Source organism: Anomalospiza imberbis, chromosome 13, assembly GCF_031753505.1.
Source record: "Anomalospiza imberbis isolate Cuckoo-Finch-1a 21T00152 chromosome 13, ASM3175350v1, whole genome shotgun sequence".
Taxonomy (NCBI): Eukaryota; Metazoa; Chordata; class Aves; order Passeriformes; family Viduidae; genus Anomalospiza; species Anomalospiza imberbis.
The window spans coordinates 2,424,389-2,439,143 of NC_089693.1; the positions used below are offsets into that span (position 1 = coordinate 2,424,389).

The 14,755-nt window shown below is 47.8% G+C and overlaps 1 protein-coding gene and 1 long non-coding RNA gene across 6 annotated transcripts in view; one reads left to right on the forward strand and one right to left on the reverse strand.

Annotated features, from left to right (window-relative positions):
* Positions 1-5,532: 5,532 nt before the first annotated feature.
* Positions 5,533-14,755, forward strand: part of IGDCC4 (immunoglobulin superfamily DCC subclass member 4) — an 88,463-nt gene continuing 79,240 nt past the window's right edge. The window contains exon 1 of one of the 5 annotated variants that reach the window (XR_011003604.1): positions 5,533-6,060. Coding sequence is in view for 4 of the 5 variants with exons in the window: in XM_068203542.1 (XP_068059643.1) it covers positions 5,952-6,060 (109 nt within the window). In the remaining variant the exon portion in view is untranslated. Of the gene's footprint in view, positions 6,061-7,588; positions 7,653-9,091; positions 9,158-14,755 lie in introns of those variants that run through there. The other 4 variants (XM_068203542.1, XM_068203543.1, XM_068203544.1 and 1 more) reach the window with 4 other exon arrangements.
* On the reverse strand, positions 7,006-8,373 carry LOC137481689 (uncharacterized). Its single transcript, XR_011003605.1, has 2 exons — positions 7,986-8,373; positions 7,006-7,664 (listed from the first exon to the last, which is right to left on the reverse strand). It is a non-coding gene; the product is annotated as an uncharacterized lncRNA (long non-coding RNA).

Genomic DNA, 14,755 nt, shown 5'->3' on the forward strand with positions numbered 1-14,755 from the left:
AAAGGAAATAGGGTTTAGAAATGCACAAAAGCATCAAGTTCTCAGTGCGAAATATTAGCAAGGGCAGAATTTTATAGCTAAAATTATCTTACCGGACAGGTATACAGTCCCAATTTCTGAGCAGAGAATAGCCAGGGTTGTGGAAATCAAACATCTGTAGGCCTTAAGCATCCTGGACTGGCTGAAATCTCATCCTCAGATCAGATCCAGATCTCAAGGTTTTTCAAGTGCAGGAATGGTTTTATTTCGACCTTGCTTTTCATTCCTAAACTGGTTTCAAGTGTCACCAGTCTGGATTTTCCTGCTTGCCCCCATAATGAGATCATCAGTGAGGGGCAAGGCACCCCAAAAATGCCATGGTGGCACTTATTCCGTGGTTTTGGGTGTACAGCACTATATTTTCTGGGATTAGCCACAAGAGGGTGGCATGAGGATGTGCACCAGGCAGCCTCCCTGCTTCGCTGCATGGCATTTTATAGCCAGCTCTGTAGATCCAATAAAACTTCGGAACAGATCCTTATTTTTGGCACATGAGCACATTTGCCACTACAAATGAGCCTGCCAGGTGTTTCTGATGGCATCCCTGATGGAGCCTTGATGTTACATGTGTTCTTTATGCATGTTCCTTGATGTTACATGTGTTCTTTATGCCTAAACCCAGCCTCAGTTAGTGGGTACCATAGCAGCATATAAAATTTAGACTATTTAGGATCAAAACTTTTATTGGTCCTTGGTAACTGCTCTAGGGAGAAGTCCACAGGTGTTGTTTATGAGCAAATATTATTTTTCCTAGTCCTGTATGTTTACAAGACAGTGATGTTCCACACGACTGCTTTATGGCTCATTGGGATGGTTCTAGTAGGTTTTTATTTGGTTGTAGCTGACAGTGAATGAGCTGGTTAATAAATACACACACACACACAAAAAAAAAAAGTCTGTGACAGCAAGGGAGAATAACTGAAATGAAACAGATTCATTTAATCTGAAATCTCAGCCTGGATTGTCTTGGTATGTTTTTTTCTGAATTGGACTGTCAGGAATCCAGCCCAAGTCACTAGTCTCAAATGATCACAGAATCCCAGAATGGTTTGGGTTGGAAAGGACCTTAAAGATCATCTCATTCCAACCCCTTCCGTGGGCAGGAACACCTTCCACTAGACCAGGTTGCTCAAATCTCCGTCCACCCACCCTGGTCTTGGGCACTTCCAGGGATGGGGCAGCCACAGCTTCTCTGGATAACCTATGTCAGGGCCTCACCACCCTCACAGGGAGGATTTTTTCCCAAATATCTAATCTAAACCTACTCTCTTTTAGTATGAAGCCATTCTCCCTTGTCCTGTCACTCCATGCTCTTGTTAAAAGTCTCTCTCCATCTTTCTTGTTGGCTCCTTTCAGAATCAGTTTATGTGTCTCTGTGTAAAGCAAATTTGCATTTGATTTAGCAAAGACTCACCCAGGTTGTAGGTCCCAGGAAGAGCAAGAAACAGGGCACCGGGACATCCCAGCAGCAATACAAATCAAAGAGACATAAAAACCCACTTCAAGTTTGATCTGCAAAGCTTTGTAAATGCTGGAAGTTTTGTACCTTACTTTAACATGATATTTTTCCATGTGCAGGCAGAGGGATGATGTTGGTACTTAAAATCCACCCTACTCTCATTCCTGCTCCATAGCCTGGCACCATCTACATCATAACTCCCCCATCCTGGATCCATGCAGGTTTTTTCAGGGTGTGAGTCCCTCCTCACCCGTGGCTCTGGCTGTTGGACCAGGGCCCTTGAATGCAGAAATCTCTTTTGCCATGAACACATTTTAAATACAAGCTTCCGAATCTCATTACGTGCTGCCTTTTCCATTCGTTTTCCTCCTAACAATGCACCTGCCAATATCTGCCCCTGAGCTCCATTTTAAGCAGCATTTTCCATAGTTAATGTCACACTCTTGCTCCCAATCTATCTTTGGCAACTGCTGACTGCCTGCAGCAGGACCAGAGGAAGAAGGAAAGCCCTCCCTGGGTATAACAATAACACAACACCCATTCCTGGAAGAATGATGAGATAGGCTGGGTAATAAATATTTATAAGAGCAAGCGTAATGAAATGGATGTGTAGGATGCTGAGTCTCCCTTAGGGTTTGGTCATCACATGTTTTTTTCCTCTTTTCTTTCTTCCCTGTGATACAGAATTGTCCTGATGTCCCTGGGTTGTTGAGCAAATTGCTCATTGTGTTGCTCACTTACACCATGCATGTTATTATGTGCAACCAGCTGCTCCTGTTTGGCATTGCTCACGCATACGGAACAGGAGGCTACCATCACTTTCCTCGTCTGGAAGTCAACGTTCCCTCCAGCGCTGAAGTTGCTGCCAGACCAGAAGAAGTCTGGGAACATAGTGAGTCCTGGTGGTAAAGGTCCCCGAGAGACTTCTTTTCTGGGAAGACCAAGGGTGAAGTCTTGCAGTGAGTTTGAGCTGATCCAGCTTTGTACTGCTGTTGAAAACTTCCTCATGTCTCTGTCTGTCTATTCCCATTGCTTTCCTTGTGCTGGCACTAACTCCTGACTGATTGCACAGGGAGCTGGAGCAGGGCCCTGATTTTGTTGTTGATGTTGTCGCCAATTAAGTTTTCAGCACCATCCTTTCCTCTGTCCAGCTCCAGGCTCATTCAAGCACTAATGCCGTCACAAAGGAGAGATCGGCCAACTCTTCTGGTAATTAGAGCTGCTTAAATCTGTCATAAAATGTCAACCTCAGCACTGCAGACACGTCTGGAGTCAGGGATGGTCAGAAAACGGAGCAAGGCTATATTTAAGACTGGAAGTTTAATCCTGCTTGGGAGATAAAGGACCTAAGCTGTGAATCTTCTTGCTTTCTCTCTGAAATACCTTCTCCTTGTTGTTCAGGTTTCTTTTATTTTAGGGCATCTTTTTTTGGAGCAGGTGTAATTCTTTACCTGCATTTGTTTAGTAACTCATACAACTACATCCTGGTAGTCTGAATCCCACAGCTGCCAGCTGGAAGTGGACATGGGCTTCTTCATGTGGGTTTGGATTCAGAGGCTGGAGAAGTTCTGATTCAGAACCCTCTGTAATGTGTTGCTGTGCTCCAAGGTCTCTTGCACTACTACAGCCTTACAAGAAGCATGGATCCCCCTCGGCTACAGGCTGCCTGCATGGGAAAAACCCTAAAAAAAATGAGGCTTTTGACCCTTAAAATGGGACTTTACACCCTAAAAAAATGTGGGTTTTTTTTTCCCCATACACCTGACTCACCAAAAAAATTTTGTAGCACAGAAATAATGTCTCTCAAAGGAGGAACAAAAAGCTGAACTACAAACACTTGCCACTTACTGCTGCTGCTCCACCTGTCACACTTTCTTCTCTCAAAGTATGGAAGGTTTGCAGCTATTGAAAGGCAGAAATGCCTTGTGGACAGGAATGGGAACACTGGGGAGTCTGTAGCACATAAATGGGCGTTTGCTACCCTGAGTATTGGGGCAGAAGTGCCTTCGTCTGGGAAGGAGCATCCCTTCTGTTGGCATGGCTGCTGCCACGGACTGACAGCCAGGGAGTTATCTGATCCTTCCCAAATCTACTAGGTGGCTCTTTAGCCCTCTGTAAGTGCCACAGGGAATCATTTCACCTCTGCGAGCAGGCGCTGGGACTTGCTGTTGCTCCTGCAGAGCACAGGTGTTGTCAGTGTGAGGGAGCTGGTGCTCCGGGTGATGTTTCTGCCGCTCCCTCAGTTCAGGGGCTGTTTGACAAGTTGCTTTTTTTTTTTTTTCTTTTCCCCAGGGACAGATATTCAAGGAATATATGTTGCAAGCTTGGGTTTGTCGAAATACTGCTTTCATTCTTGTTTCCACAGACATGCAGGAAGACAAAGAGGTGCCAGAGAGGAATCAAGTAACACTAAGATCAGGTAGAGAGCTAAGACAGGGGTTAAACCTGGGTTTTTCAAAGCCTGGTCTAACCCTGGCCTGTTGACATGGAGCTTGGTCAATGCCTTAACACAGGCAGGTGCTTTTAGTCAGAATTTGCAGAGTTTTGTAGACAACTAGCAATTTTCCTTGTTTATATTAATGTCAGACTTGCCTCACTGCAAGGTAAAGTTTTTCTTGCTTGAAGGGAGGGAGAAATGTCTGGGATCTGAAGAAAAACGGGCAGAGGTGTGTCTGAAAGAAGCCACTGGCAGACACAAGTAGCTATTTCTTTACAGCCTAGTTAAAGCAAATTGACAGCACCCTTAAAACCATCTCACCCATAAAGGAGCAGGTGGGAAGGACTCAGAGAGAAAGAAGGGTTTGTGGATGTTAATCTTTACCTCCATGCTGGACCTGTGCAGAAAAGGATGTGGATATTACTACCCACTTTTCTTTCCACAGGGAGGTGAGATGGTGCAGGAAGGGGGCCAGTGGAATGCTGTGGCTTTATTATGCACTCCTTCCCAGCAAGGTGCACCGTGAGCGCCCACCTGATGTTGGGCAAAGCCCCTCTGCACATACATCCCTTCTGAGTAGGGGGCTGCTGCCTCTCAGGGCTTGTCTGTATCGGCAGTGCCAAGTATGAACTTAGAGTTGCATAACTCCCACTCCTGAGAAACCTGCTTCCCACCACACAGCCTTTCTGGTTTCATTTAAGTGTTTATAGTTCATTATACAAGCTAATAAATAGGAGGGTCTGGATTAAAAAGGTTTCTTTTTTCATATTCTGCATAGCTGAAGCCCCCTCCGCATTCCACGCTGCTGTGATAAAACATGCCTGTGTGCTGGGCAGCCTCATCCCCTTTTGGAGGGCAAAGCAGACCCACTCTGGATGCACTGCCCTTGTGTTTGGTGCCAGGTACCACTGCCCAAAGGACTTGGTGTCATTTGGTCTCAGGATTAAACCTGCACCTGTGGCTTTGTGCACACACATGTGGTGTGAGTTTGTGTCTGGGACCCAGCCAAGCCAAACGGGGAGGCAGCAACTTTGGACTCCATCTCTCATCTCCTTGCCTCATTTCCACCGCTTGGCTCAGCTGGTGGAGGGGTCCCGCCTCTCTCCTCAGCGATGGGGCGCAGACATGCCACACCATGTATTTTATTCGCTTTATTTTTACAGTCGGCTGAGAAGCACAGGCAAGGCTTTGACGACCGACGAACGATATACACCTGAAGGAGTGTGCCTCGAAACTGAACCCCAACGAAGCCATGGCGATGCGGTCACTGGTGCCCGTTTGCTTCCAGCGCTGCCAGCCGGGCTCGGCGCGCTGAGCTCCGGCAGCCCCGACGGGCAGCGGGGCCGGGGAGGCGCCCCCGGCAGCACCGTGAGGGGAGCGCGGCGGCGGGAGCTCACCCGTGGCACACCGGGGGAAAGACCCTAAAGACGTGTGGGGTGGAATTTTAATTTAAAAAGCCACATAAGATGTGACAAATGTTTGTGGCTCGTGGAGCTGCTGGCGGGCGGAAGAGTCCCGCACCTGCCGTCCACCCCCTCAGGGAGCGGGGCCACTCCCGGGGCCGGCTGAGGCATCCCCAGGAAGCACCCTGAGGGGAGCGCGGCTGCTGAAGGCGGCCCGGTACCCTCCACGCTCACCCTTGGCAAAACCGGAGAAAAATACTAAAGAGATTGAAGAAAGAAATTATTAAACAAAACCCACATAAAATGTTATAAATGTTTGTGGCTTGTGGAGCCACCGGCGGGCGGAGGAGCCCCGCACCTGCCGTCCCCCACCCTGAGGGAACGCGGCCGCTCCCCCCGCCGCGGGCTGGCAGCAACCTGTTGGTGCGGGCGCTGCCGGGCGGCGGGAGGAGCCCCTCGGAGGGGCGGCCGGGCCGCTGACAAAGGCGGAGCAGCGGCAGCCCAGGGCCGCCCCCGGCAGCGGGGCCCGGCGGGCAGCGCGGGGCTGGGGCTGGGGCCGGGGCGCTCGCACAAGATGGCGGTGGGGCGGCGGGAGAGCGCGCTCCCCTCGTAGATGCGGCCGCGGCGGCCCCTGCTCCCGGCGCCCGGCGGGGCTTACATGGCGCTGGAGGACCTGCTGCTTTGTCTCTGCTTCTCCGCCCTCGCCGTCCTGGCCGTGCAAGGTGGGTGAGGAGGGAGAGGAGGGAGGGAAGGGGTCGGTGCCCCCCAGCCCGCGGGCGGCAGCGGTGCCACCTGCCCTCACATGGGTAGCGGGCGGCTCCGCGGGGATGAGCTCCATGGCCGGTCACCCGCTGTACTAGCCCTCCTTCCCTTTTAGTGGCCATTTACCCAAGTCGTCCTTGCTCCCCGTAGCGGCCGTCCCGTCCCTCCGTGGCCATTCCCCCCCTCTCCCCATCCCCTTCTTTCCTCCAAGTCGGACGACAGCTGTGCTCGTGGCCCATGCCTAGGTGGTGCTTCCTTTGGAGTCATCATTCGGGGGGTGGCATTGGGGGTGACACCCTCACACTTTGAGGGTGACACTCCCCACAAGAACTCCCTCCCTGAGAGGGACAGCAGACCACCAGCAGCATTCCACAACCTCTGCCTGGACAGTGGCAACTTTCCACCAGAGGGACAGTGGCTGTGCCAGGGTGGTGGGGAATGAAGAGCTTGTCCAGCACAGGGTAGCCCAGAGCAGGCCCAGGTGTCCAGGGGCCCCTCGCCTCCCCTGCCCGCTCCCACCGTCGTGGGACACGCGAGTAGGCAGATATCCCGTTGGTCAAGGAAGTGACCCAGGAATAGCCATGCTCCTCACGCTTGTGTTTTGCAATGGTTACGCAAACGGTGCCGTGCCGGGGCACACGTACGCGGCCACCGGGCGTGTTGGTGGCTTTCTGTGGTTGCCATCGAAGTTGGCATTGAGGGTCAGTTGAAGTGTAAGACCTTGGGGTGTGGGATTCTTTCTCTGTGTATGAACAACCCACAAAAGGTTTTGTTCTCATCCCTGAGAAGGGTTTGGAAAGGTACAGGTTGGCAGAACTGCACCAAAAATGCAAGCGTGTGCCAGGGACTTACTCTCGTTTAAAATCCCCCCTAAACAGGGTATTGTGGTGGAGGAGCCATCCCCATGTCATTGTACATTTTTATTCCTTTTATGATGCATTCAGGTTCAGCAGAGCATAATAACAGCACGTGGATGGCTGCAGGGTTGTTTTTCTTTTCTTTCCTTTTCCTCAGAGCACTGTGAGCTCCGTTAGGGGTGGGTTATGATTCAACATAGGTGCAGCTTTACGGTGGCTGTTGTGGAAGTGAATAACGGTCCATGTAAATGGCCCGTTGTCGCCAGTGAGTGTTGGTTTTCCTAGATGGGTGGCAGGCTGTGACCCCACCAGCAGTCGGCTGGTAGGCTGGACTGAGTGGCAGCCGTGTCTCCTGTGTGTTTGAGCAAACAGCTAAGTGGATCCCAAGGCTTGTAATGGAGAACAGTGATTTAAAAAGAAAAGAAAAGAAAAAAAAAAAAAAAAAAACCAAACAAAAAATGGGGGTGGTGGAGTAGATGTTGTTTTTCCAAACCCACTTCAACAAGAAAACTTCAGATGCTTTGCGAGAATTTGCAATTGTAGCTTCTTGGTGTTTCTTGCAAGCAGGCAACTAGTGAAAATTGTTGCTGTGTGTTTTCTAGCAATGGGACACATCTTTGTATAGGGAGGCAGTGAGTGCGTCTGCATGGTCCTTGGACATGCTGCTGGGTACGTGTGGATGTGCTTTCCAACAGGTGGGTTTGATTCTGAAAAGAAAAACACGGACTTGTTTCCATCTGAAATTAATTTGGCAGAGAGTTGAAATGGTTTTGGGAAAGTCTGTGTTTGATCCCAAAGCTGCATGTGTTTTGATCCAAAGTTCAAGCCTCACTGGGTATGAAGTTTGTAGGAGAGAAGTAGAATGGAAAACCTTCCTCCCTCTGGACTTGATGGAAGCAGTGCCAGTGTACGCTTGCTGGGGATGCGATCCAGTGTTTTTGAAAGCTTTCTGCTGTCTGACGTTGAGCCTGTTTTCCCTTCAGTAGCAGGAAAGGGGTTTAAAGAAAAAAAAACAAGCACTAAACAACCCCTTTTCAGTTGACTCCAGCAAGGGGGCTGTGCTGGTTCCTCTCCTTGGGGCTTTCTACAGGGCATGTGTTGGTGGGAAGTGAGCTGAGCTTTCCATCCGAGGGATAAGCTGAAATCCACCTGGTTTTGTGTAGTTTGGTTTTGTGGTTGAGTTCTCCTGCTATTTCCTTTTTCGACACCACCTCGCTTGAGTTGTGATTTGTTTTATCCTTCCTGTCGCATTCGCCTTGGTGGCGTGACCCCGCAGCCGCTGCCTGCCGTGAAAGCCGGTGCCGGGGAAGTCGGCGTTCCCATTGTTAGGAATCGCGTGTCCCTGCTGCGCTTCGCAGCATGTCACCTGCCTGCGGGTCCGCCGGCCCTGTGACCGTGGCGTTGCGGTGTCACCGGGATGGGGTGTTTCCTACAGCCCCAAGAAACGGGGGACACTGACAGTGCCAAACACGGGGCACACAGCGCTGGCGAGGCTTCACCTGTATTCTGTTTCCTGGGGCAGCGTTCTTGTGACGGAGCTCGGAGCTCGCTGTCATTGTGCCATGGCTCTCATGACAGCCAGTCTCCAAGCCAGGCAGGGGCTGTTCTGGCATGGGGAATGCTTTTGGTGGCACTTCTGTGTTTCTCTTCTAGTCTCTGAAACTGAAGGAGAAATTGCTCAGGCTTGGTTCTGGTTTTGTCTCCTGTTTTCCCTAGGTTTTTCCTTTATTTTTTTGTGTTTTGTGCCTTCACTGCCTTGAAGTCCAAAGTGAAGCAGAACGGGCTAATTTTTGGGCATATCCCCCTCTTTTGCAGCAGTCTTTCTCCTGGCAGCTGCAGCAGATTTGATGTGCTGTGGGGGTGGGTGACTTCTGGTCATACATGAGGCACTTCAGAGTGGTGCAAGTAAGAATTGGAAAAGAAAATACTTGGCAATCTGCCTTTCCCTGGGGATGAAAGGAGATTATTTTCCCTGCACATAGTCTGATTTGGAGATGGAGGCAGCTTCTGTGGGACAGCACAGGTGTCTCTGCACTGAGAGCACCTGGGCCTGCTGAGTTTGCGAAGCACTGGTGTGGGCTGTGGTATACAGGACGTCTCTCCTGAGTGCCCACTGTGGTCCTGGACCAGTTACTTCATCTGCTCTGGCAACCTCATGGCCCACTTCAGCCAAATGTAGAGATGCTTCTCTCTGTCAAAGGTGAAGATGAAATCAGTCAATAAGTATCCAGCACATATATGATCCTTTTCACTCTAGCACACAGCTATCCTGAGGGCAGAGCACTGTGCTGTCTGTCCCATGGGTTTGTGACTCCTGATGCCATATTGCTTGCCGGATGATTTGAATTCTTACCTCCCTTGGAGCTGCTTTTCCAAAGGCTGGCTGTTCTTCCCAGGGGAAAAAATCCAGGTGCTTGTGAACCAGTCTGGGCATTTGCAGTGTAAGGGATGCTGCTTGCACGATTTACACGCTCCTCTCCTGGTTAAATGACTTCAAGGCCATTAAGCCTAGTTATGGTTATATAATTAAGATGGGAATTAATATTTAATCTGATTGTAATTTGTTGCTGGAATCCATCCCAAACTGTATTTCTGCATGAGGTGAGTGGGTACCTGAGGGAAAACTGAGGCCAGTGTTACCTACAGGGTACTTTTTGCATGGACACTGGGAATTCCAGGTCTGCCTTGGGTGACAGAGAAACCCTAACCTTTACAAACCCTGAGTGATCATAGTCATTTTGTTATCAGTAGGAAGCAAATGTTTGTTTTATAGTCAGCTGTAATACTAGAGGGGATATGGTAAATCCGTGTTATCAGTACTTCCCAAGTGCGTGTTGGGCCAAAATCAACTCTGGTGCAATTTCATTACTTTCTGGAGAAGAACTGGATCCACTTGCCTACAGTATTTTTAGCTGGTTTTTGAAGGCGAAGAGGTATAATTATCCCACTCTGATGTCTGTCCATCTCCCTTTTCTTTTTCCCAATAATTCCTGGACATGCTAATCAGTCATAACTAGTTTGGACATGGAGAATACAGAGTTTTTGAAAATAAGTGACCAAGTAGAGGAGGGAGATGCATTTCTGCATGGACTGAAGGACAGGGACTGGAAAACCCACTTGTGGAGGAACCTGAGTGCCTCAATGGCAGGAAGAGCTTTGAGCAGATAATGAACCTTTTTTGGGTAGGACTGGACAATCCACTAACGAGACACAGAACTGCAAGAAATCACAATCTCAAGTCCTTGTAGTCACTTGTTTATTTTTGAAATCTTTTCTGCTGTAAAACATGACTTATGGTTACGTCAGCATTCATGTTATGGGCCTTGGTGTCTGTTCAGCTTTCCTCTTTTTTTGGGAAAGCACTTCCAAACACAGGATTTGGAGCTGCTGTGACTTTGTGTTGGTCACTTGCTGTCTCTGCCTCAGTTTCCCCACTTGTTCCCACTGAGCAGAGGATGCTGTTACACAGTGTAAACATGAAGAACGCCATCACTCTTAAGTACCCTTCTTGCATTTATTAAATCCTTTGAGTAAGTGGCCTCCAAGTGCTGCTTGTGCTTTTCTGATTTAACAGCTTGTTGGTGAGAGGATCCACAGTTGCTAAAACTGAATCTGCCACCTTCATACAAAGCAGCATGAAGCTGTGTTTTCACAAGCCCTTCTAGAACTGCCAAACACTCCACCAGACATGGGGGGAAGTCTGAAGAGCTTCTAATTTGTCTGACGCTGAAGTCATCCTTGAAACGCTATTGAATTTCCTAATTCTGAAGAGTAATGGAGGCTTCAAGGAAGAGGAAGAGCTGGTCAGTGTTTCCTTGCAGGAAGGTAAAAATCTGCTGGAGTTGCAGCTGCCGAGAAGGGAAATTCCGTGGGAGAGCCAAACCAGGTGTCTACCTGACACTGTCCTGTTTGCAGGTGTCAGGACATTTTGTGAGTGTGTAGGTCATGGAGCTTCTCCCTTGGACATGTTTTTGTTCATGTCACTGACGCCCATTGGTGTCTGTGTTTGAGTCAGATCCTCTCCTGCTCCTAATCCATGTGATCCTGCTGTTGTGATATGGGCTTGCTTTATCTGAGAAGTCCAGCAGCTGCCGTGCCTTATCTCCGTGGGTAATAAACATACTTTGTGGTGGTTATGATAAGCAATTACTATGTTCCAGGGAAACTTTTGTATCAGATGTTCTCAAATTATTTAAAAATCTTTATCAGCATTTTAAACACAATTGCCTATTATTGCCTTTTAAAATTCATCTGAGCTATGGAATAACCTGGTTTATCCTATCTTTTCTTGATTTTTCATGTTTTAATTATTTTTCCAGACCTTTCATGGAGTTCTTGAGGACAGGTCATTAATATTAAAGGTGTGTTAATGAAATGTGAGCATCCTCAAGGTTTGCTCTCAGCCCAGATTGGTGGGAGAATTAAAATCTAGCATGTGAAGTATTGCATTTGTGCTCAGTCTGCTGTGGCTCTTTCCCTTGTTCCAACGAATTTCCCTGGTCTCATTTCCTGCTCAGGTCTTTGAACCACGTTCCCTTTGGAGCTGGGAGGGCTTAGCACCTTGTTAAATGTAAGACTTTGGGAAATTAAACTGTTAAAATAGTACTGGGATGGCAGAACTTGGTGGAGCAAACCTGGGGTGCAGAAGTGATGCCAGGCTGGCAGCAGAGATGTGATAAAGTCCTTCATCTGTTTCACTGTGTGCTGGGAAATGTGCATCCTTGATCGTTTCTAAATTGACTGTCGATAGATGATCAAGTTAATTGGTGTGACCAAAAGGTCATTACTTAATGAAATGGATTTCCCATGCCCTGTCAATGCACTGAGAGTTTTAGCAAAATCTGACTGTTCATGCACTCAGGGCTGTGATAAATCTTCCTTTTTCAGAAGCATCATCAGTGCTTACACGTTCCAAAATTACCTCGGGTTTTGCACTTCAGGCAGGACTGTCCTCTCTGTCTCTCTTGGTTGGCTGTTGGGTACAGCTGCAGAATGGGTGCATGTATTTTCCAGACAAAAGTGGAATTTTCCTTGATATTAAAACTAGTCAAGATTTCACTGATTTTTTTTTTTTCTGTGCATGTGAGAAGGCTTTTATGTTCTTTTGGAGATCTTTGTCTCTTTTCAGCTGATGATCTAGTAAAAATGTGCTCTTGCCTTTCTGGGGTTATCTGTGCTGCTTTAAAGGAATGATGAGCATAGTCCTCCTAATTACATAGACCCAGAGGGACTGAGCCTGTTTGAGCCCATTTCTGTGCCCTCACAGTCCCACCTGTCTGTCTGTCCATCGCAAAGCCATGAAAGAGCTTGTAAGAAAGGGACAGGAAGCTTTTCATGGAAAGAAAAACCAAACCAAACCAAGGGCTAGGGAGGGCAGAGAATCAGCAGGTGTTCAGGCTGATGTTGAGGGGCTCAGCATGTGGTTTGGGGATTGGACCTGCCCTTGTGTGGGAGATAAGGGGCTCGTTGGAGGTTATCTTCAGCAGAGGGGTCCAGAGTGTGGCGTGGGGTGGAGGAGCTGGGGCTGCTGGCTTGGCTCCATTGTTTCCCTGCTTGATGGTATTTCCCCTTGTTACAGAGACTAGGGCAGCCCTGCTGTTGGAGAATTCAGGCTGTGACAGAACGGTGATCATATCCTCCACAGGTCTGCACGGCTTGTGAGGACACTTCTGAAGGCACTTTGTGTTGTTCCACAGCAAGGCATCTTGGCAAAATACCATCAGATAAGATAAAAGGCAAAAGAATCCCAGGACCAGATCCAACACCAGCTCCTTTGCTGGGTTGGCAAAAATTGTTTAGATTTTCCCTCCCCAGAATGGTTTTGTAAACATAATACTGCCTATTAGCCATGTAAATTACTGTCATTGGCGGCAGTTGTTGTGATGGAAAGATAAGCATCTTGAAACTCTGGTTTAATTTACCCTTCCTGACCCCCCAGCTTGCTAACCAGTTGTTTGTGTCAGTGCTGATTGCAGCTTTTGTCAGAAAAATCAAAATATTGATTAAATTTATTTAGCTCTGTGTTCCCTAGGTCACAATAAATGCAACTTTTCTTTCTTTTCCTTTGTACTCTTTTTCTCTGTACTGAAAACAAAAGGAACTGTTCCTCAAGAAGATGAGCCATACGTTCCCAAAGTCAAAAGTCATCCACTTGAAGAGGATCCTTAGGAGCAGGCTTCCTATCTGGAGGCTTTCCTCAAGAGTGTGTCAGTGGAAAATCTGGCGAGCAGCATTAGCACAAGTACTATTGTGGAGTTTTCTTTACATGCAAAGTGGGGAGAGATGGAAGTTTCTCCCAGCTGCTGGCAGAGAAGAGCTTCCCATTTACTTCATGCTTACGGCTGCTGCCAGGATTTGCTGTTTAGCAGCAGAGGAGTTAAGTGAGGGGCGAAAGGCTTCAGCAACACTTCAGCATCCAGGCACGAGGCTGAGCTGTCAGATCATTCTTTGTTTTTACACCAGTGAAGGCACTTGGGATAGTTCAGTATGTTTAAAGCAAGCAGTATATTGTGCTGCCTTCTTGTGTACTGTGGCAAGCTGAGACGTTCCTTGTTCCAGGTTTAATGGTTGTGCTTGAAAAAGAGCATCTCTTGAAAAAACCAACACACACTTCTGACTTAAGAATTTGCTGTGGGTGCTTGTCCATCACAGCCCCTCAGGAGGCTGGTTTGACATCCTTGCTCAGCCATGTGCACCTTCAGTTTGAGTTCACCTCCCTGGGGTTTATATGGGTGTGTGAAGATAGGTACTGGTATGAGGAGCCTCTCTGTGAGGATGTGTACACTCACTGAATTTCCTGATAACCTGAGCTGAGTACATGCGGACCTTTGAGTCTTTCACCTGTTTTCCATCCATAATCTCAGCCTTCTGTAGTAACAGTAGTGAGTAAGCCCTGCTTTTCTCAGCAGTCAGGTGTTTGCTCTGCTGGGGAGTCTTTTACTGCTTCGGTTCAGAGCATGACTTCTTTGATCTGGACCGTGCAGATCCCTAGGGCATTAGTTCCCCCCAGCTCAGTTCAGAGCTGCCATTCAGCTCAGACAAACAGTACTGGATGTGGCTTTCCAGATGTGATGGGATCAGAGCCAGCTGAGGGAAAAGTAAAGAAACCTTCATCTCCTAGAGTGTCTCTATACGGTGCAGCTGAGCCATTGCTGAGGCAGATTTGGGGTGTTGCAGCAGGAGGCTCACCTGCAGGAAACCAGAGGAAGCATCAGGAAGGGGCACATCTGTGTAACTTCCATTTAGATTTTGAACAGAAGGGCTAAATTGGTATGTGGTATGTACAGACCTGTAAATGAAAATTCCTGAATGCTTTTTTGTGTATTTTAAAGTTTGTGAGGTTTAAAAAAAATGCTGCCCTCATAGAGAGTATTTCCTTCTCACCAGAAACTTGTTGGACTGCAAATTTGACAGAACTAATTTTTATAGCATTTTCTAAGCTGAACTAATTGTGTATTTTGGAAGGAGGAAGACAACTACGTGAATGTTTGTTTTTAGATAGATTTCGTTAAAAAGGTGACTTGGATTATCCTGCAAGTTATCTGAGCAATGTAAAGGTTTCTGCTGGAAAATGCAAGTGATTATAGGCTGGTGACTAACAAATAATCCTTGGCTAATATGGGTTGGACTCAATTAATGTTAATCCCTGTTCAACAGTAGTAAAAGTTGGATAAAGGAGATTTTGCAAGGCTGTTGTTGACCTGAACGTGAGATTGATCACACAGCATTCCCTGAAATAAAACTGGCTCTCTGGAAGAGACATCATTCTCATCATTTGTTTCTAAAAGTAGAGAAGGAA